Source organism: Delphinapterus leucas, chromosome 1, assembly GCF_059928025.1.
Source record: "Delphinapterus leucas isolate spDelLeu-1000000601 "Yukka" chromosome 1, BTC_Dleu_Yukka2, whole genome shotgun sequence".
Taxonomy (NCBI): domain Eukaryota; kingdom Metazoa; phylum Chordata; class Mammalia; order Artiodactyla; family Monodontidae; genus Delphinapterus; species Delphinapterus leucas.
This window is the reverse complement of record NC_143129.1, coordinates 47170001-47183264: the sequence shown is the minus strand read 5'-3', so window position 1 is coordinate 47183264 and position 13264 is coordinate 47170001. Positions and strand designations below refer to the sequence as shown.

Here is a 13264-nt window from a genome sequence, read left to right as displayed (position 1 = left end):
AGGTGTGATATGACTCTCACTCATTCAGACATTATGATCCCTAACTATGCACCCCTTCGGTGACGAATAAGTCAAGAAACTTCTCCAACTGTCCTGGGGAATATTATTGAACTCTCCACAGGGTTTCCCAACTCCCTCTTTCTAATTCCTTCAACAAGTAAACTCTGTTCAGTTTCTGAAGACTGTGTCTGTGTCTGGCCTTTCCATCAGTCCAAATCCATAATTGGCATTTGTTAATACAGTGGTCCTGTAAGGTTAACTGGCATTATTACAATCTCGGGTCTTCCAAAAACATGGTATATCCCTCCACTTAATTGAGGTCTTCTCTTATGTCTTTCAATGTTTTATAATTTATAAAGTTATTTTTTAACATTTAAGTATAGCTGATTTACATTAAGTTCTTTTTGGTAGATTTATTCCTACGCATCTTATACTTTTGGTTGCTATTATAAAATGTATCTTTTTATAAGAATGCAATTGATATTTTCACATTGTTAGGTATCTCATAATCTTTCTGAACCCATCCTTATTAGTTCTAATAGAGTCTGTAGGTTCTCTTGAATTATTTTATAGACCATGGGGTTAGCAAAAACATTTTCTGTAAAAGACCAGACAGTAAATATTTTAGCTTTGCAGGCTATATGGTCTCTGATGTGGCTACTCTGCTGCTCTTGTAGTTCAAAAGCAGCCATAGACAATATGTAAGCGAACAAAACTTTATAAAACCCGGCAATGGCTGGATTTGGCTCCTAAGACAGTTTGCTGACCTCTGGTATACATAATCATATTATCTGCGAATAATAGCATCTTTTTTCTTTCCAATTCATATACTTTTCATTTTTCCTGTATTAGTGGGCCAGCCAGGACTTTCAGTTGGATGTTGAATAGAAGTGGTGACAATAGGCATCCTTGTTTTAAGGGATACTTCTTACTGATTTTTTTTTTTTTTTTTTTGCGGTACGCGGGCCTCTCACTGTTGTGGCCTCTCCCGTTACGGAGCACAGGCTCCGGACGCGCAGGCTCAGCGGCCATGGCTCACAGGCCCAGCTGCTCCGCGGCACGTGGGATCTTCCCGGACCGGGGCACGAACCCGTGTCCCCTGCATCGGCAGGTGGACTCTCAACCAGTGCGCCACCAGGGAAGCCCTTCTTATTGATTTTTAAGGGTAATGTTCCTAAGGTTCTGCCTTTAGAATGATGTTTGCTATAGGGTTTTTGTAGATAAACTTTATCAGGTTCAGAAAGTTCATTTTTCTCACAATTGGCTAAGAGTCTTTAACCAATGGGTATTGTATTCTATCAAATGCTTTTTCCTCAGCCATTGGGTAAATTTTCCTCTTTGATCTCTTACTGTGGTCAATTATATGCATACATCTCTAGTACTAAATCATTTCTCACTCCTGAGATAAACCGAACTTTGTCAGGATGCACTATCATTTTTATAAATAGCTGGGTTAGGTTTTCTAATATTTTATTTTGGATTTTTACATCTAGGTTCATAGGTAAAACGGGCCTATAATTTTTCTCTTACGCTGTCCCTGTCTGATTTTGATATCAAGGTTATACTATAGCCTCACAAAGAAATTGCAGATGATAACAAATAAGTTGCAGGTGGTAACAGTGATTCCTTCCAGGGAGTGGATGACCTGGGGATAGAGATAGGAGAAGACTGACTTTTCATTGTATGTCCTTTGTACCTTTTAAATCCTATACAAATAAAATTTAGAATTAAGAAATGAGAACTCAGGGGACTTCCCTGGTGGTCCGGTGGTTAAGACTCCATGCTCCCAATGTAGGGGGCCCTGGTTCGATCCTTGGTCAGGGAACCAGATCCCGCATGCCACAACTAAGAGCCCACATGCCACAACTAAAAGATTCCTGCATGCCACAACTAAAGATCCCTCATGCTGCAATGAAAATCCCATATGCAGCAACAAAGATCCCACGTGCCACAACTAAAACCTGGCACAGGGACTTCCTTGGCGTCACAGTGGTTAAGAGTCTGCCTGCCAATGCAGGGGACATGGGTTCAGTCCCTGGTCTGGGAAGATCCCACATGCAATGGAGCAACTAAGCTTGTGCGCCACAACAGCTGAGCCTGCGTGCTGCAACTACTGAAGCCTGCACGCCTAGAGCCCATGCTCCGCAACAAGAGAAGCCACCGCAATGAGAAGCCTGCACTGAGCAATGAAGACCCAATGCAGCCAAAAAGAAAAAAAGACCTGGCACAGCCAAATAAATAAATATTTAAATATATTTTTTTAAAAAAGAAAAAGAAACGAGAACTCAGAGTCTTTATTTTTAAAACAAGTATAATAATCTTTCTATCTCAAAAATTCAGCTGAAATAATATATATGGAAGTCCTTTACAGATTTCAAACAAATTTTTACCTAATTATTTATGCATAACCAGGTGCTAAATAATGTGCTATAAAACACATAAAAGCTCCACAGAAATCAGAATATTCAGAGACGGTGCCATCTAAGGCCCTTGCTCATGCCATTACCCTCTTCCCCCTTGTCTATCCAAATCTGACCTGTCCTTCAAGGCCAGCCTCAACCACCATCTTTGCTGTGATGCCCTCCCTGCCATCCACACCCCTTCCTTTCTTGTATTTTGTCCCAATTATGTATTCTGAAGGCCTTTAGCATGCACTTGCCATATAACTTCTCTTATGTCATTATCTTTCTGATAAATAACTTTTACACTATTGTTTACTTTTCAGAGGTTTACATAAACCCCTCAATTGAATTATAATTATTTCAGGGTGGAAATCATGTATCATGCTTCTTTCTAATCCACACAGCATCTAGGGCACTATTATACATTTAGTAGATACTTGATAATTATTGGTAGGATAAATGAATAAATGAATGAATAATACAATGAACAATAAGTGAGGTAAACGTTAAGCTAGCTCTTATAGGACTGCTTAAGGAAGAAAAGGACACATTTCAGGTAGAAGAAATAATGGCACAAAATGTATTACGGAGATGAGAATTAACAGTGTATGTGCATGTGAAGGCATGTTTGTGTGTCTGTGTATGTGACACAGGGTTGGTTATAAATCTGGCTAAAAGAGAATTTTGTATTGGGAAACAATGAGGTATAAAAGAAGGAAAGAAGCCACCTTAAATGACAGGCTAAAGAAATGAATTTGCTCTACTAGATAACAGTGAGCCACTATATTTTCTCTGCTTCCTAGTTATGAATTTTAGGTTTAAGTTAAGCAGTGGAGGTAACCAAAATTAAGAAAAGGAACTGAAGTATTTAATTATGAGATGATATAACATCGGGTATTTGCTTTAAAATATTCCAGGGAATTCTCTGGTTGTCCAGTGGTTAGGACTCTGTGCTTTCACTGCCAAGGGCCCGGGTTCGATCCCTGGTTGGGGAACTAAGACACCACAAGCTGCAGCGTGGCCAAAGCCAAAAAAAAAAAAAAAATTAAAAAGGTAAAATATTCCAGGAAAAATGCAGAGGAAATAAAAGCAAGATTGGTGAACTGTTGGTAATTGTTGAAGCTGGGTGATGATGGGTACTTAGGAATTCATTAAATTAAATGTTCTACTTTTGTGTTTAATAATTTCCACTAAGAAAAGGGGTGGGGGGAAGTAATCCCAGTAAAAGGGTAAGAGTTTAGGTCACAGCATAACTTGTTACAACTTATAAAACAATTATGTACTCTTGTGTGCACTGCCCCCCAAAAATATAAAGAAAAGAATAGCAGTGAGTGACTTCTGAAGGCAAGTAAGACAGAAATAGGGGGTATTGGTTAATAAACAGTGTTAATATAAGGACAAAAGAATACTCTGTCAGAAAACTCTGAAGGGAACACAGTGTGTTGGTGCCTGCAGTCAAAGCTACAGTGTTAGGAGGAATATCTGTCTGCTATGCTGAAAGACCTAGAAGGATGAGACGTTGATAGAGTAGTCAAAATAGATGACAGTTTACACAGGGTCAAAGAAAGGAATTATTGATGACACTTTCCATATGCTTATGGTGGTCACAACTATAATTTATAAAGGACCTAAAACATCCTGGGAGAACTCACAAAAGAAGACAGTGCTGGCAGACAGCAGAAACAAGAACTACAATCCTGCAGCCTGTGGAACGAAAACCACATTCACAGAAAGATAGACAAAATGAAAAGGCAGAGTACTTTGTACCAGATGAAGGAACAAGATAAAACCTGAGAAAAACAATTAAATGAACTGAAGGTAGGCAACCTTCCAGAAAAAGAATTCAGAATAATGGTAGTGAAGATGATCCAGGACCTCGGAAAAAGAATGGAGATCAAGAAGATGCAAGAAATGTTTAACAAGGACCTAGAAGAGTTAAAGAACAAACACCTAGAAGAATTAAAGAACAAACAGAGATAACAATACAATAATTGAAATGAAAAATACACTAGAAGGAATCAATAGCAGAATAATTGAGGCAGAAGAACAGATAAGTGAACTGGAAGACAGAATGGTGGAATTCACTGCCACGGAACAGAATAAAGAAAAAAAAATGAAAACAAATGAAGACAGCCTAAGAGACCTGTGGGACAACATTAAACGCACCAACATTCTCATTATAGGGGTCCCAGAAGGAGAAGAGAGAAAGAAAGGACCTGAGAAAATATTTGAAGAGATTATAGTCGAAAACTTCCCTAACATGGGAAAGGAAATAGCCACCCAAGTCCAGGAAGCACAGAGAGTCCCAGGCAGGATAAACCCGAAGAGAAACACGCCGAGACACATAGTAATCAAACTGACAAAAATTAAAGACAAAGAAAAATTATTAAAAGCAACAAGGGAAAAACGACAAATAATATACAAGAGAGCCCCCATAAGGTTAACAATTGATTTCTCAGCAGAAACTCTACAAGCCAGAACAGAGTGGCACGATATATTTAAAGTGATGAAAGGAAAGAACCTACAACCAAGATTACTCTACCCGGCAAGGATCTCATTCAGATTTGACGGAGGAATCAAAAGCTTTACAGACAAGGAAAGGCTCAGAGAATTCAGCACCACCAAACCAGCTCTACAACAAATGCTAAAGGAACTTCTTTAAGTGGAAAACACAAAAGACAAAAAGGACCTACAAAAACAATTAAGAAAATGGTAATAGGAACATACATATCGATAATTACCTTAAACGTGAATGGATTAAGTGCTCCAACCAAAAGGCACAGGCTCACTGAATGGATACAAAAACAAGACCCATATATATGCTATCTACAAGAGACCCACTTCAGACCTAGGGACACATACAGACTGAAAGTGAGGGAATGGAAAAAGATATTCCAAGCAAATGGAAATCGAAAGAAAGCTGGAGTAGCAATACTCATATCAGATAAAATAGACTTTAAAATAAAGAATGTTACAAGAGACAAGGAAGGGGCTTCCCTGGTGGCGCAGTGGTTGAGTCCGCCTGCCGATGCAGGGGACACAGGTTCGTGCCCTGGTCCGGGAAGATCCCACATGCCACGGAGCAGCTGGGCCCATGAGCCATGGCCGCTGAGCCTGTGCGTCTGGAGCCTGGCTCCGCAATGGGAGAGGCCACAACAGTGACAGGCCCGCGTACCACAAAAAAAAAAAAGAGACAAGGAAGGACACTACATGATGATCAAGGGACCAATCCAAGAAGAAGACATTACAATTATAAATATATACGCACCCAAAGAGGAGCACCTCAATACATAAGGCAAATGCTAACAGCTATAAAAGAGGAAATCGAGAGTAACACAATAAAAGTGTGGTACTTTAATAACACCTCACTTACACCAATGGACACATCATCCAGACAGAAAATTAATAAGGAAACACAAGCTTTAAATTACACAATAGACCAGATAGATTTAATTGATATTTATAGGACATTCCATCCAAAAACTGCAAATTACACTTCCTTCTCAAATGCACACAGAACATTCTCCAGGATAGATCACATCTTGGGTCACAAATCAAGCCTCAGTAAATTTAAGAAAATAGAAATCATATCAAGCATCTTTTCCAACCACAATGCTATGAGATTAGAAACCAATTACAGGGGAAAAAACATAAAAAATACAAACACATGGAGGCTAACTAATACACTACTTAATAACCAAGAGATCACTGAAGAAATCAAAGAGGAAATGAAAAAATACCTAGAAACATGACAGTAAAAACACAATGACTCAAAACCTATGGGATGCAGGAAAAGCAGTTCTAAGAGGGAAGTGTATAGCAATATAAGCCTACCTCAAGAAGCAAGAAAAATCTCAAATAAACAATTTAACCTTACACCTAAAGGAACTAGAGAAAGAAAAACAAACAAAACCCAAAGTTAGTAGAAGGAAAGAAATCATAAAGATCAGAGCAGAAATAAATGAAATAGAAACAAAGAAAACAATAGCAAAGATCAATAAAATTAAAATCTGGTTCACTGAGAAGATAAACAAAATTGATAAACTTTTAGCCAGACTCATCAAGAAAAAGAGGGAGAGGACTCAATCAATAAAATTAGACATGAAAAAGGAGAGGTTACAACGGACACTGCAGAAATACAAAGCAGCCTAAGAGACTACTACAAGCAACTCTATGCCAATAAAATGGACAACCTGGAAGAAATGGACAAATTCTTAGAAAGGTATAACCTTCCAAGACTGAACCAGGAAGAAATACAAAATATGAACAGACCAATCACAAGTAATAAAATTGAAACTGTGATTTAAAATCTTCCAACAAAGAAAACTCCAGGACCAGATGGCTTCACAGGTGAATTCTATCAAACATTTAGAGAAGAGCTAACCCTTATCCTTCTCAAACTCTTCCAAAAAATTGCAGAGGAAGGAACACTCCCAAACTCATTCTATGAGGCCACCATCACCCTGATACCAAAATCAGACAATGATACTACAAAAAAAGAAAATTACAGACTAATATCACTGATGAATATAGATGCAAAAATCCTCAACAAAATACTAGCAAACAGAATCCAACAACACATTAAAAGACTCATACACCATGATCAAGTGGGATTTATCCCAGGGGTGCAAGAATTCTTCAGTATATGCAAAGCAATCAATGTGATACACTATATTAACAAATTGAAGAATAAAAACCATATGATCATCTCAATAGATGCAGAAAAAGCTTTTGACAAAATTCAACACCGATTTATGATAAAAACTCTCCAGAAAGTGGGCATAGAGGGAACCTACCTCAACATAATAAAGGCCATATAGGACAAACCCACAGCAAACATCATTTTCAATGGTGTAAAACTGAAAGCATTTCCTCTAAGATCAGGAACAAGACAAGGCTGTCCACTCTTGCCACTAATATTCAAAATAGTTTTGGAAGTCCTAGCCACGGCAATCAGAGAAGAAAAAGAAATAAAAGGAATACAAATTGGAAAAGAAGAAGTAAAACTGTCACCGTTTGCAGATGACATGATACTATACATAGAGAATCCTAAAGATGCCACCAGAAAACTACTAGAGCTAATCAATGAATCTGGTAAAGTTGCAGGATACAAAATTGATGCACAGAAATCTCTTGCATTCCTATACACTAACAACGAAACATCAGAAAGATCAGAAAAAGAAATTAAGAGAACAATCGCATTCACCACTGCAACAAAAGCATAAAATACCTAGGAAGGTAAAAGACCTATATTCAGAAAACTATAAGACACTGATGAAAGAAATCAAAGATGACACAAACAGATGGAGAGATATACCACGTTCTTGGATTGGAAGAATCAATATTGTGAAAATGACTATACTACCCAAAGTAATCTACAGATTCAATGCAATCCTTATCAAATTACCAGTGATATTTTTTACAGAACTAGAACAAAAATCTTAAAATGTGTATAGAGACACAAACGACCCCAAATAGCCAAAGCAGTCTTGAGGGAAAAAACAGAGATGGAGGAATCAGACTCCCCAACTTCAGACTATAGTACAAAGCTATAGTAATCAAGACAATATGGTACTGGCACAAAAACAGAAACATAGATCAATGGAACAGGATAGAAAGCCCAGAGGTAAACCCACGCACCTATGGTCAACTAATCCATGACAAAGGAGGCAAGGATATAAAATGGAGAAAAGACAGTCTCTTCAATAAGTGGTGCTGGGAGAACTGGACAGCTACATGTAAAAGAATGAAATAGAACACTCCCTAACACCATACACAAAAATAAATTCAATATGGATTAGAGACCTAAATGTAAGGCTGGACACTATAAAACTCTCAGAGGAAAACACAGGAAGAACACTCTTTGACATAAATCACAGCAAGAGCTTTTTTGATCCACCTCCTAGAGTAATGGAAATAAAAACAAAAATAAACAAATGGGACCTAATGAAACTTAAAAGCTTTTGCACAGCAAACGAAACTATAAAAAAGACAAAAAGACAACTCTCAGAATGGGAGGAAATATTTGCAAATGAATCAATGGAGAAAGGATTAATCTCCAAAATATATAAACAGCTCATGCAGCTCAATATTAAAAAAAAAAACAACAACCCAATCCAAAAATGGGCAGAAGACCTAAATAGACATTTCTCCAAAGAAGACATACAGATGGCCAAGAAGCACATGAAAAGCTGCTCAACTTCACTAATTATTAGAGAAATGCAAATCAAAACTACAGTAAGGTATTACCTCACACTGGTTAGAATGGGCATCATCAGAAAATCTAAAAACAACAAATGCTGGAGAGGGTGTGGAGAAAAGGGAACCCTCTTGCATTGCTGGTGGGAATGTAAATTGATACAGCCACTATGGAGAACAGTATGGAGGTTCCTTAAAAGACTAAAAACAGAATTACCATATGATCCAGCAATTCCAGTACTGGCCATATACCCAGAGAAAAGCAGAATTCAAAAAGACACATGCACCCCAATGTTCACTGCAGCACTATTTACAATAGCCAGGTCATGGAAGCAACCTAAATGCCAATCGACAGACGAATGGATAAAGAAGATGTAGTACACATATACAATGGAATATTACTCAGCCATAAAAAGGACTGAAATTGGGTCATTTGTAGAGACGTGGATGGATCTAGAGACTGTCATACAGAGTGAAGTAAGTCAGAAAGAGAAAAACAAATATCATATATTAATGCATATATGTGGAACCTAGAAAAATGGTACAGATGAACCGGTTTCAGGGCAGAAATAGAGACACAGATGTAGAGAACAAACGTATGTACAACAAGGGGGGAAGTGGTGGGGGAGGGTGGTGGTGTGATGAATTGAGAGATTGGGATTGACATATATACAGTAATATGTATAAAATGGATGACTAATAAGAACTGCTGTATAAAAAAACTTTTCTTAATTAAATAAAATTTTTTAAAAAACGAGTGCTTCGGGCTTCCCTCGTGGCGCAGTGGTTGGGAGTCCACCTGCCGATGCAGGGGACATGGGCTCGTGCCCCGGTCCAGGAAGATCCCATATGCCGCGGAGCGGCTGGGCCTGTGAGCCTTGGCCAATGAACCTGCGCGTCCGGAGCCTGTGCTTCGCAGCAGGAGAGGCCACAACAGTGAGAGGCCCGCGTACCGCAAAAACAAAACAAAAAAACCCGAGTGCTTCTCTCTTTAATATCCACCAATTTTTTTTGTTCTAAAAACATGTAAGGAAATCCATTCTGAAGTTTTTGCTTTTGGTTAAAAATTTAAGTTTATGACTATGCTATTATTATAGAGTTAATAAACCTATCTCATTATCTCATTAATTAAAGCTCAAACCACTAGATTATAAGAAAATAATAATAATATAATATATTTTATATAATATATAAATGATACGTTATTGTTATTAATATATTATTATATATTTATAATATTATATAATATATTATTAATATGTTATTATATATTAATATTATATAATAATATAATAATTATAATAATAATCTAGCTCAAACTACTAGATTATAAGAAAATAACCTGTAATGCTCAAAGGTTTACACAGACACCAACAAAAATAAAACCACTTACCATAAGTGATCAATAGAAGGACAAAAGGAATATTTTTAAATAGGTTCCTTATTGATTTCCCATAGGAATACTCTCCAGGGGGACTGTCTTGGAGAACTGCTTGAGCCTGGCTTGGTGGATACTGAGGTTTTTCTTTGAATGCTGGAAACATACATGAAAAGATAATTCAATATACAAGTCTTCTTTAGTGAGCAGACTAAATTCAGTTTAAGTTTAAAGAGGTAGTAAAAGTCTTTTATAGGAAGGCTTTTCATTTTCACTAATTTCTAAGTGAAGAATAGTTTGATATTATCATCTCAACCCTCTGAGATGGACTAAAACTCAGAGATTTGGCCAATTCACAGAACTGAACTGTAAAACCATCAATACTATGTCACAACTTTGCCCAGTGATTATTCTGTTTTTAGTTAAGCAAGATTAATTTTTATTATATTAAGTATTCAACAATTGTATTTCTAAATTTGGTTCAATCTGTAATTAGAGGTAATATCAGATATGAGCAAGCCAGTATCTTATTGAACTTTTAGAGGACTGTCTTGAGTTAGTACCTATTTTCTTCTGAAATTTGATATAAAGTTTATCATCTGGTGCAATTACCCCTCTAGAACTGAAAAGGTCCATGTGGATTCATGGGAGCAGAGCTAGGTCCTGCTTGCCGACTCACTTCAGCTGCATATGGAAAATCTAGGGGTAGAGCTGGGAGACATAAAAGTGTGATACATAGTTTCTGATACTGTAAGTTCTAGCACTGCCCATTACTATGTAGTTAGAGAAAGATCGCACAGCCTTCTCAGCCAGATATTTAGAGACTGCCCTTCTGCTGGGCAGGGAAGGATCTACTAATTTCCTACAACAGATGGCTAGGCAGAGATTTCTGTAGGGTATGGCTAGCCAGGAGTCAAGACTTTCTGATAGAAGAGCTGACCTGCTAAGAGTGGTACATCAGAAATTAAAATCTAGTTTTAGTACTGACTCAAAATTTTAAACTCAAATACATACAGGAAAAATGCTGTATTTCACTGAATCTAAAATGGTCTGATGCTGGCCCTTAATGATCTTGGCAGGCATCAACAGACGGTTTTCACATAACCATACCTCAATTGACACCAGTGTTACATGCCATTGATTTTTTTTATTGTGATAAGAACATTTAACTTGAAATCTACCCTCTTAACAAACTTTTAAGTGTACAATAAGTACTGTTAACTATAGGCATAATGTTATACAGCATATCTCCAGAACTTAGTCATCTTAGATGCCATTGATTGATTACTAAAGGCACCTCAATTTCAGAGACGTCATTTAAAAAATGTACACTTTAGAATCAATAAAGTAGGGTAAATTCAAAAGCCAAAAAGAAGGTACATGGATTCAGAAGAAAGTAATATTTTCTAAAATATTAGAATTTCCTCCTCCTCTTTCTCTCTCTCTCTTTTTAAATAGTGGCTATTTCTTTCTTCCAACAAAGAAGTCTGCTTTGTAGTTTGAAAGTGGTCTAGATCTGATGGACCTGACTGTCAACTGTAATCATGTAGAAGTTTTTTAAAAATACAGATTTGGGGATTCTAGAGAAGGCTCAGTGAATCAGAACCTCCAGAACAGAACCTTAGAACTGTATTACACAAAACTCAACACTCAGCCAGGTTTGAAAATCACTGCAAAAGAAAGAAATGATTCTTAAAACTTGCACACAATATTGTAATTCTCTTAATTCTCCTGTTTGCTGCTAAAAATAAAAAATTACAGCTCTTTGCTCACCAACACATGGATTAATTATGATATAAATAAAACAACAAACTAGACTTCTATTTTTATAGGTCTTACAACTAATTGAAGCGGAGACATAACTCATATTTACTTTTTAATATCCTTACATTGGAGGACTGGTAGACATAAAACGTTTTAAGTGGTTGCAATCCCTCCCCTTCCTTTCACCCTATCTGCTCCTTGCACTGTTGAGGACACCTGTTGTCCTCTCCTGAAAGTCTCTTTGCATCCTAGTTAAGATAGGAGATACTTCTTTTTATTAATATTGGTAAAACAGAACTCACATGTTGTAAAACAAAGTTTCAGAATGTAAAAACTATGCTTACAACGTAGTCATGGGTATTGAATGAGTCCTAAGTCTCTTACTTAGATTTTTATTTACTACAATAAAATAAGTCTAAATGGCTCAGATCTGAACTCAAATGCAAAATAAAAACAAGTTCTGGTAGTTTTTAATTCCATTAGACTTGTTTTCTGAATACAAGTGTTATGTCTTAGTTTCAGGAAGTTAACTGCTCTCTTGGACAAAATCAAGATTTTATCTACCAGCTACACAATATAGTAAAGTCAGGCTTAAGTCTATAAAGAAAAAAAAAAGAGGAACAAAAAAACCATTGGTCTATGACCCTGTTTACGCCTCATTCCTCCTTTCAAAGGATGAAATATGGCTTTTTCTTTCTCCTTTGAAACTGAAAAATAGACTTCTAACTTCTCTTCTCCCCACCAAAAAGTTGTGCAAATAAAATAACTAATACAATAATTAATTAGTAAAAGTTATTCTCCACCCTTAGCAATAGGAATGGAAAGTAGCCAAAGGATTTTGGGCACCACATTCAAACTTTTTCTCCCATGATGAATAAATAACAAATCTATTGTGTTTAGGACCACTTCTATTTTTTGAAATCAGGTTATAATATTATCTTTTGATTTCATTATTTGTGCCTTTGTGATTCAAGCGGACATTACACATATTAATTTATTATAAGACAAACACAGGTTTGAATCCTGGCTCTGCCTCATCTCACTATATGACTCGAAATCAATTCCTGCTTCTCAGCTATTGCTTTCTCATTCATAAAATGGAGATAATAACAACAAGCTGGTATGAGGACTATATGATATGTGTAAAAGAATTTTGTAATTATTGAGTACTACACAAAATACATTGTCTTTTTGAGGAATATTTATTTTTAAAAATCAGAGACTTTTCAGGGAATTCCCTGGCAGTCCAGTGGTTAGGACTTGGCTTCCACTGCAGGGGGTACAGGTTGGATCCCTGGTCGGGGAACTAAGATTCCACATGCTGTGCAGTGCAGCCAAACATAAATAAATAAATAAATAAATATTTAAAAATAAATCAGAGACTTTTCTCAGGGCTTGAAATTCTTATACACTAAGTAAAACGTACTTCTATTAACAATTTATAATAGGAGCCAATATATAAATATCCTGAATATAAGAATCAAAAGTAAAATTATGCATGCATGTTTTATACTCATGTATT

General features: G+C 36.7%; 1 protein-coding gene across 5 annotated transcripts in view; it reads right to left on the bottom strand.

Annotated features, from left to right (window-relative positions):
• FLVCR1 (FLVCR choline and heme transporter 1) overlaps positions 1-13264 on the bottom strand; it is a 38078-nt gene that overhangs the window by 15066 nt on the left and 9748 nt on the right. For all 5 annotated transcript variants that reach the window (XM_089909614.1, XM_089909616.1, XM_022593420.2 and 2 more), the window contains one exon: positions 9994-10134. In XM_089909614.1, coding sequence (XP_089765740.1) covers positions 9994-10134 — 141 coding nt within the window. The remainder of the gene's footprint in view (positions 1-9993; positions 10135-13264) is intronic.